At 29.1% G+C, this 13,554-nt stretch overlaps 1 protein-coding gene across 4 annotated transcripts; it reads left to right on the top strand.

Annotated features, from left to right (window-relative positions):
* Positions 1-4,171: 4,171 nt before the first annotated feature.
* Positions 4,172-10,429, top strand: HY2 (phytochromobilin:ferredoxin oxidoreductase, chloroplast / phytochromobilin synthase (HY2)). 4 transcript variants are annotated; one of them, XM_028083576.2, is made up of 9 exons: positions 4,173-4,503; positions 4,719-4,835; positions 6,637-6,731; positions 8,268-8,361; positions 8,672-8,803; positions 8,932-9,036; positions 9,435-9,485; positions 9,559-9,727; positions 10,128-10,429. In XM_028083576.2, the coding sequence occupies exons 1-9, from the start codon at positions 4,285-4,287 to the stop codon at positions 10,133-10,135; spliced, it is 990 nt and encodes a 329-aa protein (XP_027939377.1). In that variant the 5' UTR covers positions 4,173-4,284; the 3' UTR covers positions 10,136-10,429. The 4 variants fall into 4 exon arrangements, with proteins under 4 accessions (XP_027939376.1, XP_027939377.1, XP_085521478.1 ...); XM_028083575.2 differs by lacking the exon at positions 10,128-10,429 and having other exon boundaries at positions 4,172-4,503; positions 9,559-9,869; XM_085665352.1 differs by lacking the exon at positions 8,672-8,803.
* Positions 10,430-13,554: the final 3,125 nt, after the last annotated feature.

The raw sequence follows: 13,554 nt of genomic DNA, 5'->3' as shown, positions 1-13,554 counted from the left end.
TATTCCTTATTTTAGTTTTTATGCTACATTTTTTTTAATTGTATTTCTTGCTATTTTTTATTTTAATGTTTTATAAATACCACTTCAAATTACTTTCTTCTAACAGTTATTATCCTTGTGTTTAAAACTATTCTGTATCAATTTGATAAATAAAGTGTAAAACAAATAAGAATTGTTGTCATACACGCATAAGTACTTAGGTAAATTGGATCAGAGAACTTATTAAGATTAGAATAAATCTTAAGACTGAAAAAGTTTACAAAAGTACTTAATATTATTCATGGTAAGATTCTCACATAAATAATGAAATCGATCTCATCAATTCTAAAACCCAACTCGTCTACATGATTAAATTAAGTTCATTTTTTTAAGGTTATAAATAATACTTAACACTAAGTGAGTTGTACTCCTTGAAATCCATCAAACAACTTGATATAACAACATTTTTGTTTTGTTATTAGTTGAAAAAGGGTGACATAATGGAGTAATAAGTTCATAAATTTAAAAAATGTTCAACTATCCAATAAATATATAATAAAAATAATAGTAAATTAATAAGTTTATATTTAATTACATTAATGCTGTTCCTAATTAAATATAGCAGGAGTATACTTTAATTGATATAATTCGAATTTATCTATATTTCTTATTCTTTTATCTTTGCAATATTTTTTTTTTCATAATTGATAAGCTATGAACTAGAGATGGCAAATAAACTCGTGCCCGTGGGTATCACCCGAACCCGTCCCCGTTTTGACGGGGAATCCCCGCTTTGACTGGGTATGGGTATGGATATGGGTAATACCCGAAATTTTCAACTGGGGATGGGGATGGAGATGGGGATATATATATACCCGCCCAAATACCCGTCCCCGCTTAAATTACTAAACTATTTATAATTTATTAAATAATCTAAAAAATATATATAAATAAATAATATATTTACACATAAAATATAATATAATATAATATAGTATATATACATATAAATAAAATATACTTATATATATATATATATATATATATATATATATATATATATATTTACACATATACATGTAATATAATATAATATAATATAATATACATATAATATATATACATAATAATATAATATAATATATATAATATATACGTATAAAACAAATTAATCATTTAACTAGTGAGATCTTTTATAAACAAATTTATAACATGACAAATTTATAAAAATTTAAAAGAAATATATATATATATAAAAGCATAAAATATTTACGCATATACATATAATATATATACATAATAATATAATATATATTATTATATTTATATTATTATATAATATAATATAATATATACTTAAAATAAATATATATCTATAAAAAAAAAAAATATATATATATATATATATATATAAACATAAGATATCCACACATATAATATATATACATAGTAATAATAATATAATATATAATATAATATAATATATATAAATAATTATATATATATATATATATATATATATATATATATATATATATATAAACATAAGATATCCACACATATAATATATATATATACATAGTAATATAATATATAATATAATATAATATAATATATATATATATATATATATATATATATATATATATATATATATATATATATAACATATTTCTCATTCTCTTTGTTTTTTGTTATACACTTTGTTTACTCTCTCAATTGTCTGGTTTGTTTTTCAAGATTTAATTTTGAAGGTAATTTTTCTTCTTCTTATTACATAATTTTTACTCTCTGTACATGGTTATGTTCAAATAGGTGTTCCTCAATTTCATTCTATGAAATAATTTTTAGGTTACACATTTGATTATCTTTATTTATTTATTTATTTTCATGAAAATGTTTGACTCTTATTTTGTAACTCTTCTTTTTGTTACTTTGGTTATACACTTTTTTACTCTCTTTTAATTGTTTGGCTTGTTCTTTAAGGTTTAAACAGATCTTCAAGGTACTTTTCCTTTTATCATAATCTTAATTATACATTTTTTTTTCCGTTATGTTATGTTCAAATGGATATTCTCAAATTTGGGTCACACATTTAATTATCTTTACTCCTTTATGATAATTTTATTTATTATTTATTTTTTGTTTCATGATAATGTTTAATTATTTACTATAGAGGCTTTGATGTGTACAAGAAGTTGGATATGGAACTCAAACCATCTAGGTAAGTTACTCAAATTTATTAATATTTTTTGTTAGTATTTTTTGTGAATTCTCATCTAATATTCTACATTTGGTGTTTGTAGGTGTTAAAAAATTAAAAGGAAAAGATGTTCTCATGAGTGAAAATGAATCTGATGAAAAAGGTACATTATATTCTAGTAATTAAAATTTTCAATTTCAATTATTATATCATATCTAATTTTTCATTTTTTTTCTATGTGTAGGTGGATCGAATGCAAATGAAACCACTGATCATTTGTAAAATTAATAAATATTTTGGTTATTATAAAATTTTAGTAATGTGTAATTTTTTAGCTTTTATATAATTATTTGAATTTTATTTAGTTGTTATTTGATACTTTAATTTGAGATTTATACTATTATAATATTTTTCTTAATATTTGACATCATGAAAATAAAAAAGAGTATGTTATTTTAATATTGAATATTTTGATAGTATCATGATTCCGTTGGTGTGATTTTTAAATTTTTTTTATAAAAAATATTTAATTGATATATGGAACAATAAAAAAATGAGTATGGGTATGGATATAAGAAAATACCCGTTACCCGGTGGGGATGAGGATGGGTCAAAAGTTGTATACCCGTTGGGTTTGGGGATGGGGATGAATTTTTATTATGGGGATGGGGATGGGATCATGATACCCGTACCCGCCCCGCCCCGTTGCCATCCCTACTATGAACTTAATTTATAACTCATATCAATCTCAGCTCGCAAATAAAATAAATCTCCTTTTATTAATTAATTTCATAATTGGTAGAAAAAGTTTAAACTCTTAAAATTATTATATAAAGTGATTAATGATTAATGTTTAAGTAAATTTAAAGTTAGAATTTAAGTAAATTTGATTTACTTTAACATTAAAATAATAGTTCATTACAAAAATTAAAAAATAAAGCATAACTACTATTTAAAGTTTTATTTTCAAAATATATTTTATTTACATATAAGTTGGTAAGAACATTACGTTTATTTTTTCTTAAACTAAACTGTGGTTTTCTATTCATATATATAAGCTTATATCATTAGTGTTACAAGTGATTATCTATTAACTTTTGTATAATATTTACATAATATTTATTTCTTTAATTATAAACTTAGCTTACATAGTAACTAAAAATATTAATCAACAAACTTGAAAATAATTAATATTTATAATTAAAATGGGATTTGAATTTAAGATATTTAATTTAAAAAAAAATTCAATTTTTAAAACTGATGTATGGGTTAGCTCTGTCCATATATGAACATTTTGGTCTTATTTTGATTTTACACACAAGCATTATTTTATTATGATAAAATGACCATATGTATGTTGATATCTATTTTAAATAAATCGGTAATTATCAAATCTACAAAAATCATTGTATAACTTGAAAATTTGCAAAACATATCTCATTAAGGTAAGAAAATGAAAGAAAATTAAACACCAACTTAAAACAAGTTTAATCTATAATATTTCAGAAAAATAATTTTTAACTGATAAAGATGAATTAAATTTAAACTCATCTTTTAATAAAATATTAAAGTTTATTCTAAATTAATTTGATCTATCAGCTCATCCACTATATATAAACATCTAATCTCATATAAAATGTTCATTGTATAAAAGATCTCAGGTCAATTAAAAATAATAAATAAGTCCAATAATAAATTAGTTTTAATCTCACTTTCAAATTTCGTTGTCAAATCCTCACCACAAAGAAATGAAAACTCTTCATTGGTAGTAACTCACTCATCATTAGTGATTATTACAGTTTTTTTTTCTCATTGGGTAAATGAAATTGTACTGTGTCTAAGAGAAGAGACAGAGAGGACACGAGTGTAATGGACTTTGGAGGCATTATAATTTGGGCCATACGAGGAGAGGCCCACAGGCTGTGAATTAGTGTGGACCGTGGGCCCACCTGATGTGGGTTGCTAAAAACTATAATGGGAGTTGCTGAGCCGCACGTGTGGCTCAGTTGGAGTTGCACACTGAAACCGAAGATTGAGGATGCAGAAGCAGAAGCAGTGAACTGAAGAGTTGAGTGATTGAGTGCAAAAGAAGCTTAATTTGAATGGAATTTAGAATTGGTGGTTCATCGTCTTCAACTTTTTCCCTGCGACGTTCGCTTCTTCCTCCATTAAAAACCGTAACCACTTTCACACGTGAGTGGGGGAGAAGGAGAAGGAGAAGTACTTGCATACAAAGTCTTTCGGTATCTTATCACAAGTTTGTTGAGTTTGCTTTGGATGAAACCAGACGCCACACTCACTTGACCCCTTCACCTTTGCAGGTTTTTTTTTTTTTTAATTATGTTATTTTTTCTTGTGGAGATGGTGTTGAAAATGTTTACTTTGTATGAGAAAAAAAAATTCAATTTTTACTTATTATTTAGTTTTTAATGTTAAAAATGTGCTTGAGGATGAATGCACAAAGGTTGAGGACGAGCGCAGTTTTGAAGATGTGTGCACAGGTCTTCATTTACATTTTTGTATGTTTTCTTGCTAGGATAAGTTCAGTTCCATGAATTCTAAGGATGGTAAAGGAAGGCTTAGTATGCTATCATTTGAAGCTGCCAAAATTAGGCTTCTACGAAGTTTGATCATTGAGACAGAAACAATGCAGGTGCTTTTTTAATCCCTGTCAAATATCAATTTATTATGTTTGTTAGCTTAACTAAACTCTGTTGGTTACATTTTGTTATCCTTACTACAATAGCTTAACTATAGTTAGTTTACTAGGATAAGTAGCTCATCTTTGTATAGTTATAAAAAGCTGAAGCTTACTATAGTAAAATCAAATTTGTAATCCCTAATTCATAGTGAAATCAGTTTCTCTCCTTTTGTTAGCATGAAACAATCCATGCCTCTAACCCTAGTTTTCTTCTCCTCGTCCAACAATGGTGACAACTACCTGTTCTCACTCAATCTCTGAAGAGCTTGAGTGAGAATTATCTCCTTTGGTGTCAACAAACAACTTTTCTTGTGGCTTCAATCTTCAAACAACTTTTCTTGTGGCTTCAATCTTCCATGTGTAGAGAAATGCTCACTCATGTTTTCTGGTGCAAGTCATTGTGTTAGCTTTGGAACAAGGTTTATGCATACTTCCATTTGCACACCAACATGAAAGCTCACTCCTGAACAGAAGCTGAGTATCGCAATATGGCATACACCACAGCTGAAATATGCTTTGATTCAAACTTTATGATCTGAACTTGGAATTCCACATACTTTGTGATAACATGAGCACTATAGCCTTAGCCGCAATCCTATTCTTCATGCTCCAAGCATATGGAAACAAATATTTTCTTTGTTCGAGAAAAGGTTGTTACCTACCAAAATCTAGATCATTCATGTCAAGTTGCTGATGTTCTGACCAAAATCTTCTCTCCTACTCGTTTCCTGACTCTGGTTAAAGCTCAAAGTTGTAGATTCACGTTCTCACCACCCTTCCTGAGCTTGCATGTGTGTAGTGGGGTATATATCCATTACTCAATTGTATCTCTTTCATTGTTAAGATCTATGTAACATACTCTCAGTTTGTTATAGTGTGTTATCTTAACTCAACTCCATTAGTTACAGTTTGTTATCCCTACTAAAATTAGCTCCTTTACTATACGTAGTTAGTTTACTAGCATAGCTAGCTCATCTCTGTAGCTATACATAGTTGAAGCTTAGGTTACTGCAGTAAATTCAATTTTGTAATCCCTCATTCATAATGAAACCAGTTTCTCCCTGTACTATGTTATACTAATACAAATTGATGTATGGTTGGTTTCTACTACTGTCCTAAAAACATACGCCTTTGTAGTACCTGGTAATTTATTTTAGCCATAACAATTTCAAAAATTTGATCTTCTAGGAACTTATTTCTGCCAGTCTCGATTCTTGAAATACCATAGTTTCCACAAAACTGACAATCCCTTGTCCATTATTTTAATTTAAAATGTCTGAAAAAACTAATCATTTCAAAACTTGCCGACGGCACTACACAATTTATCCTCTTTACTAATAAGACTTCAAAGTTAATGCCTTTTACTGTTTCTTCTTCTTTTTTTTCATTTCTTGCTAGTTAAACTACTATAATAACAATTCCATTCCTAACTGTGTTGCAGTTATTTTAAAGTGGTAATTTCTTCATTGGGAAAACAAAGGTGGCCAGATATTGTTTATTTTCTTAATTGTGTTATTGTATATCTCTGGATCCTCCTCATTTGAATTCAATGTGTTGGATTTCATCCTAGTCCAAACTTTTTTCCATCTTCATGTGAACTTGAACTTCAGCCTAGTGCAAACCTGTTTTCAATGATACAAGAAAAAAGAATGACATATCAATTGCTGAAGTGTTCTTCTGTATTTTGTCCTGTCCGGAAATTGTTTTACAATATGCTCACTGCCTCTTATTTTTTTTTCTTGAACTTATGCAGGTTTTTGATTTTACTGTCTTTCCTGAAGCAGAATATGATGTCCCCATATTTTGTGCCAACTTTTTCACCTCTGCTAAAACAAACATTGTCGTGTTGTAAGTTAGCATCTTCTTCCACTGTTGCATTCCACTTATATAAAGGATGTTCTCCATTTTCCATTTTACTTTTAGTTGTGGAAAAGTCCACAATGTGTACTGTGTTTTCAACTTTTTAACTTATTCTTAAGCAGCATTTCAGCTTAAGGAAATTTATGCATTGTAACGCATAATTTTTTCATTCAAGAAGAGTTTAGAACTAATAATGAAAACCCGTCTTTGACTGCTTTGCATTGTGAAATTGTGTTGGGAATCATTCAGTTTTTTAATATGCATAAAATAGCCTCTTATCTTTGTGTTACATAACAGAGAACTTTTGTCTTCATTTGGGTGTGGTCAATGCATATGTTTTACTGCCTACTAATGCTCACCAAACTAGGTTTATCAAGTATGAAGTAGTCTCAGGGATAGGTATTTGATTGAACTTGTTAAAAGAAAATACCATATTTCATTAAGTGCAAACTTTCTTCGCTCGTCACTTGAAGAGGATGCTTCATTCCTTTTTATAATAGGTTCATGTATCTTTTATGGTATATTTCTGATTATTCACATCTGAATGTTACTTTAAGCCAGAAAATTGTAGTTGTTTTACTCTAGCCCTTTGGTTTTTCCACTTTTTTTTCTATGAACCCTGAAGAAGATGAAGTGTAGCCCTAACCAGCTGCACAGTGAAGGTCACAGATCTTTGCTTGCATCGTTGCGGTGCTTGTTTTATAATTATTATTCTCTTTAGAATGAGGTCTTGTAAATAAAGAACCCTGAAACCTTAGTTCAATAAATCTGGCTATATATGTCACAAGATGTCATATCATATTCTATATAGAGGATGGTGTATTTGATTCACTATTTGAAATTAAGTTATATTAGATGTACCAAATCATCCTTGTTTTATGCATATTGGCCTTTGCTTTCATTTCTTATGTATTGTAGTTTTATAATCCAAAGTTATAGAGACTTCTGGATAATTGGTAGTGACTCGTCGTGATTCTTCTTATAAAGAACTATTTGGTGCAGCCATTGTAATAAATGAGAAATTTGTCATATTGGTCAGTAAATACAAAAGGATTTTGGGTGAGGTGCACATCTACTAGAATTTACAACCTACTCAACTGTATGTAGAAGAATTCTATAGTGTCCATCCCTATAGATAATGTACTGTTTTCCTTCTAAGGTTGCATTATTCTTCCTTAATGTAGGTGTCTCTCTAGTCATATTATCAGTGCATGTGCTTTACACAATGGTACATGGGAGTTTAGACATAGCCAAAATAACATAATGAGGAAGATCGTGCTACACCTAGGAACAAAACATAAATCAAGTATGTGAAAAATCATTGTGTTGGTCTGTGTAGTGCTCGGTTCTCCTCAATATTATTTGCACCTTAACTGTCTTAGAAATATAGTATCTGTTCACCTATATATCGCTGGTACTTTGATAAAGGTTTCCAACTGTACTATTAATAGGTTGTTCAAACATTCTATAAGAACGAATTACTGTATGTAATGCAGAGCACTAACCTTGAATTAATTATGTCAGGGACCTTAACCCCTTGCATGATATCATCAATCAGCATGAGTACAAGGATAAGTACTTTAAAAGCTTAATTCCTCTTGGCCTTAAATATACTCAGGTAAATACAAATATTTAGGGCAAATTATTATAGTTGTTGGTAGAAGTATTTTCAGTTTTGAAACAGTTAATCACTCAAATTCAGCGTAACAATGTGCAATTTGTTAATAAGAACTACTTATTGATCTGATTTGCCAAATGAGTGATGCATTGCTCTAAAACTATATATACTCTTACTACAAATTCTCTGTTTTTGACTTTTCCTTTCTGAATGATTCACAAATGTTTTCATGGATGCATCTATGTTCTGTAAATTATAGAATTCTTTCTTAAAGGAGCTAGTGTGTTGACTTAACACAGACTTCATGCAGCTTTTTCCATGGGGAGGGAAGCTCACAAGTGAGTCTATAAAATTTTTTTCACCAATTGTCATCTGGACAAAGTTTACCTCAAACCCACAAAAATACGATATCTTGTATTCCGCATTTAAGGATTATTACAAGGTAATAACCCCAACATCATGATAAACTTTATCAGTGACCATTCGAATTTTGCAAAATATAATATATTTAATAGAGTTGGCCTTGTACAAGTGTAATTTTTTTTATCTTGTTGACTGGGGCCCTGGCAGGTATGGTTGGAATTGATATGCAAATCAGTTAAAGAGACAGATGAATCTCAGGTTGTGCTCAATCTTGAAGCACAACATAGATATTTGACATGGAGAGTTGAAAAGGTAGTTCACATTTTCTAGTGTTTTTGGGCAACCAACATAAATATGACTAGTGATCTATTCACAAGAGCACATATTTGTCCTAGGTATAGTTGGTTTTGGGGTTTTCTATTTCACCAAGGATCTACACTCATTTAGCAGCAGTTGAAAATAATTTAGATGATGATAATACTGAAGAGGATTATGCTTGTGATATGTTCAAGAGAGCTACCTTATTGTTTATAGAGCAATGTTCAAATCTGTTTCTACTTTCAAATCTTGACAAATAAGTTTGAGATGTAGTTTAAAGTTTGAACTAGCAACATGGACATTAATCCAATCGGGACTTAAATTTAGAATAAATATTCTATTTCAAATTCAAATTTACAATGGACCTGATTCATGGACATGTTTGGAAGTAGGATCCAGGACAAGGTGTGTTGAAGAAGCTGATTGGGGATACACTTGCCAAGGTAGGTCAAATCTGTGGTTGTTTAATTTCTTACAATTTAGTACTATAGATGCTAACTTCTGGTTTTGTACCAGGATTTGTTGAAAAACTTTCTCTTTAATGGAGTTGATGAACTGGGAAGCAAAACATTCTATGATTATTTTCCACACTACTGCACTCAAGAGGGAACTTTGAATAAGAAAGGCAATATTATTGGAAAGTCCTTTGAAAATCGCCCATGGGATTCTAGAGGAGAATTTATTGGTAATTGGTTTTTCAATTGGATTTTATTTATCTAATTTCTGTTTTCTTTGCATCTGTGTTTTGTAGTCTTAGTCTCTCTTATCAACATTGTGTTGTGATCAATTGGAATAATTTCCTTAACTGTGTCTTTTATTTTCTGGTAGCACTCACAAGCAATATTTCATTAAAGATCAAGCAACATTCTTCTGAATTAAAATAGTAACTAGTTGATAATTTTTATAATATTTACAGAAAAACTTGTTAGAATAAGTTCTTCTGTAACTTATTTCAGTAATTCAGTTAATTTTATGAATAAAATTTATTTGATTGGATTGAATAACTACTCAATGAAATTGTTATCTTTGTTTATAGTAACTTTTAAGAATCCATGTGCTTTTATTTGACTGATGGAATGTTTTAGGTGAATGATTGCCCCCATGTAAGAAGCCAAACTTTTCAGACATTACTTTAAAACTTGGATGGTTCAGCGAGCATTGAAAAGACGGCAATTGTTGTAGAGAATTATGTCATTAGATGTTTGTAACATAAGTGCTACTGTACTGTGTTATGTCCACACAAATTTTTGTATTACAAAAAATTTCTTTAACAAACCTCAGGCTCCTATGGTTGTACTTGTGTTATTTTAACATTTATATTGTAAGATTCCATTCAACTGTGTACAATTAGCTTTAGATCAATCAAGTCTTCTAAATTTAATTTGTATATTACCATTTAATTTATTTTAATTTGTGTAACCTAAAAAAATTTATTTGATCAACTATAGTGGGTAAATAGAAAAGTTCTTTAAATCAATTGGACTACTCTATCACCTGTATTAAACTAATTTGCATATGTGGATATGTTTTCATCTCAAACATGTCTGTTAAAAAATGATTTATAAATCATTTTAATTCCTGATTGATTTATTCATACTCTACATGTAAAAAAAAAAGTTATACAATTGTAAACATTTGGTCTAATTTTTTTTTTCAAGTACATCTTTACCAAAATCTTTTTGCTTTTGACTACAAATTCTGACTCAAGTATATAACAAACAGAAGAAATCAATGTTAAAGTAAAAGGAATTAACAATCTTTGTCCCAATGTAAAAAAGAAAGTACTCCCCTAAGCCTCTTCCCATCATTTTTACTATTAAAAAATGGTAATTGAACGTGTGAAATTATATAAATAATTTTTATTTTATGTGTATATACTATCCTCAAAGATCAATATTATATCTTGAAACACTTCATATTATAAACGATAACATTATAATTTTTTATAAATTATAAAAGTTGAATATATTAAATCAACTGAGTGGAATCATTCAAATAGTTTCTCTGAACAAATAAACTTTCTGCATTGTAAACAAAACAGTAAAAAGGATCAGTTAGTTTGGTCAAGTCTCTTTGGTTTCTTGAATACTCCACCATTTCATTTATCAATATTTATAGATTGAATTAAAAATGTCCCTTTTAATTATTTTACTGTTCATAAATTCTCTTGTCACTGATTCTTTCTATCAGCTTGTTGATAATTCTCCATTGAAGTTTAAGAAAAATATAAAAAAGAAAAAAAATTGCAACTTACTATCTGTTTACTTCATTCTTGTCAAAAAGAAAGAAAAAAAAAATCACATCATCAGTTTTAACAACATTTAATACTGTGTCCATGGTCTGAATCTGAAATAAGGTTAGGTTTGTAAATACAACCGATGATGATGATGATGCGTTGTTGCTTTTCTAGAAATCAGTTTTTGAGGCACCATTTTAACATCCAATCATCCTTAGAAGGAGGTAACAAGAACACGTGAATCTGAATTTACTTTATAAGCTGGATTTGAATGGACCTAACAGAAAACCGACAAAAGCCTTGATAAATTCAAAAACCATCTTAAAATTCCAAGAAAAAATTTATTTGAATATGGCAGCATGCATGAGTCATAAAGTGACTCATTGATTCATTGATCAAGTGGTGTACTGATACAAGAGAGTCAATACGACATAATTTGTTTGATACTGATATGAACAACTTGGAAAGACATGGTCAGAATAGTTTCATTCCATTCTCAATCCATCTACTACGCCATGCGCGTCGAGTCTTTAAGGCTTAAATTTAATGATGTTCTCAGACCACAACATCGAAGGTGCCGCCAAGGTTCACCAAATTACACATTAATTTACAATAATATTATGAATTTTGAGAATTCAACAGGGCTACCTAGCTACCAAGCTGAGCCATGGATGCAGCAGTAGCATGCAGCAGCTGCAGCTAGCTATGGTATCAGAAACAGACAGAAGAACAGACAACAGAAGAAAAGCATCGTCAAACATAGAAGCAGGAGAGACTAGGGACTAGAGAGCAGTACTAGACTCTACCATCATCTGTCTATCTCACTTTGTCCTTCATTCATTTTTCTCATATATTCAAAGTTCCCCTTTTCATTTCTAGTTATTTGCATAACTACAACTCAAATATTTTCTTCTCTGCACACTTGCACTTGGAACATCTTTGCATTTATTTACACATACGTGGTGAACAGTGTCTATAATGAATCAATGAACAGTGTCTATAATGAATCAATAGAAACATGCTTATGACCAACGAGTCAAGGTTTTAACCATAATATATGGTGTACTTTGAATACGTGATCATGATGTGTTCAACAGTAGACCGAGTTTTTCTTTTAACATCACATGTGTGGTAAGTTTTAAATTTGGATGGTGGTTTGGTTCTCTTACTGCATTTGGAAAAGATATAATTTCATACTTTTTGTTTTGGTGCTCTCAACATAGACATATTTCCTTAACAAAAAATGTTACTGTTTTACAACTATGCATGAAATGAAATGTTGTTTTGCATTACACTGGTGTTGGTGTTGGGAGAAAGAAATCTTAATTACTCATTTTGTTTATATGATCAACATTATGATGCTATCTTCTGCGACTTTAGTGTCATTTCAATAACCTTTTGGCTCTAATCATGATGTATAAATTTGGCAACACTTAGACTATGTGTGGAGATGAGTGAGGTTTAGATTAAAGGAAACTTATGAACTGAACCATTTGCTGCTAAAGTGTATAACACTTAACTTTATGATCAGTTTTATAATGTCAGTTACTTGTAGAGATATCTATAACATGCATGGATGTGGGAAGAAGAAACACAGTGACACTGTTATGTTAGAAACAAAAAATAGAATAAAATAAACAGTTGCAGTATAAAATCCAAGAGAATGTGAAAGAGTTTTCTCTGCAGGTGATCCTTTCCCTCCCATGCACAAGCACACAGAAAGTGTAAGTTGCTGCTTTTTTCATTTATTAAAACAGTGAATTTAGAAGACAATAATGACTCCAATATAAAATATTGAAGTCTGGTTTTCATGCAGTATCTAAAAAATGCATTTAAAAAAAATACATCAGTTAAATACTGCAAAAGCCCTTGTCTTCTCCATTGGACTATAATAACTTATGCTTAAAAGAATAAATATTTAATTAATTACAAATTAAAATAAAATAAACAATAAGATTACTAAGTGACAAAATAAAACGTGATAATAACTTAATAACTATTAATTTAAAACCCTTAAAATTTACATATACATTGTATATAGGCATCTTCATTTCCCTATCCTATGTATTTTTCTTTTTCTTGATCTGTAGCTATCTTTATTACTCAGTCACTAATACTCCCATGAAACATTAAAAGAGACTGCTAAATGATTAATGATAAGGTATAAAGTGATATGTCATTTGTGTGTCCATACATCTTATGCACTTACATACAATTTTAAAATAAACAATAACAGTATAGTTTTTATTATAAAATAATCAAGTAAAAGTAAAATT

Source organism: Vigna unguiculata, chromosome 8 (assembly GCF_037176805.1).
Source record: "Vigna unguiculata cultivar grain cowpea cultivar isolate G323 ecotype 2 chromosome 8, ASM3717680v1, whole genome shotgun sequence".
In the NCBI taxonomy this organism is placed as follows: domain Eukaryota; kingdom Viridiplantae; phylum Streptophyta; class Magnoliopsida; order Fabales; family Fabaceae; genus Vigna; species Vigna unguiculata.
The sequence above is the reverse complement of the archived record's forward strand: the minus strand, read 5'-3'. Positions and strand labels throughout refer to the sequence as shown.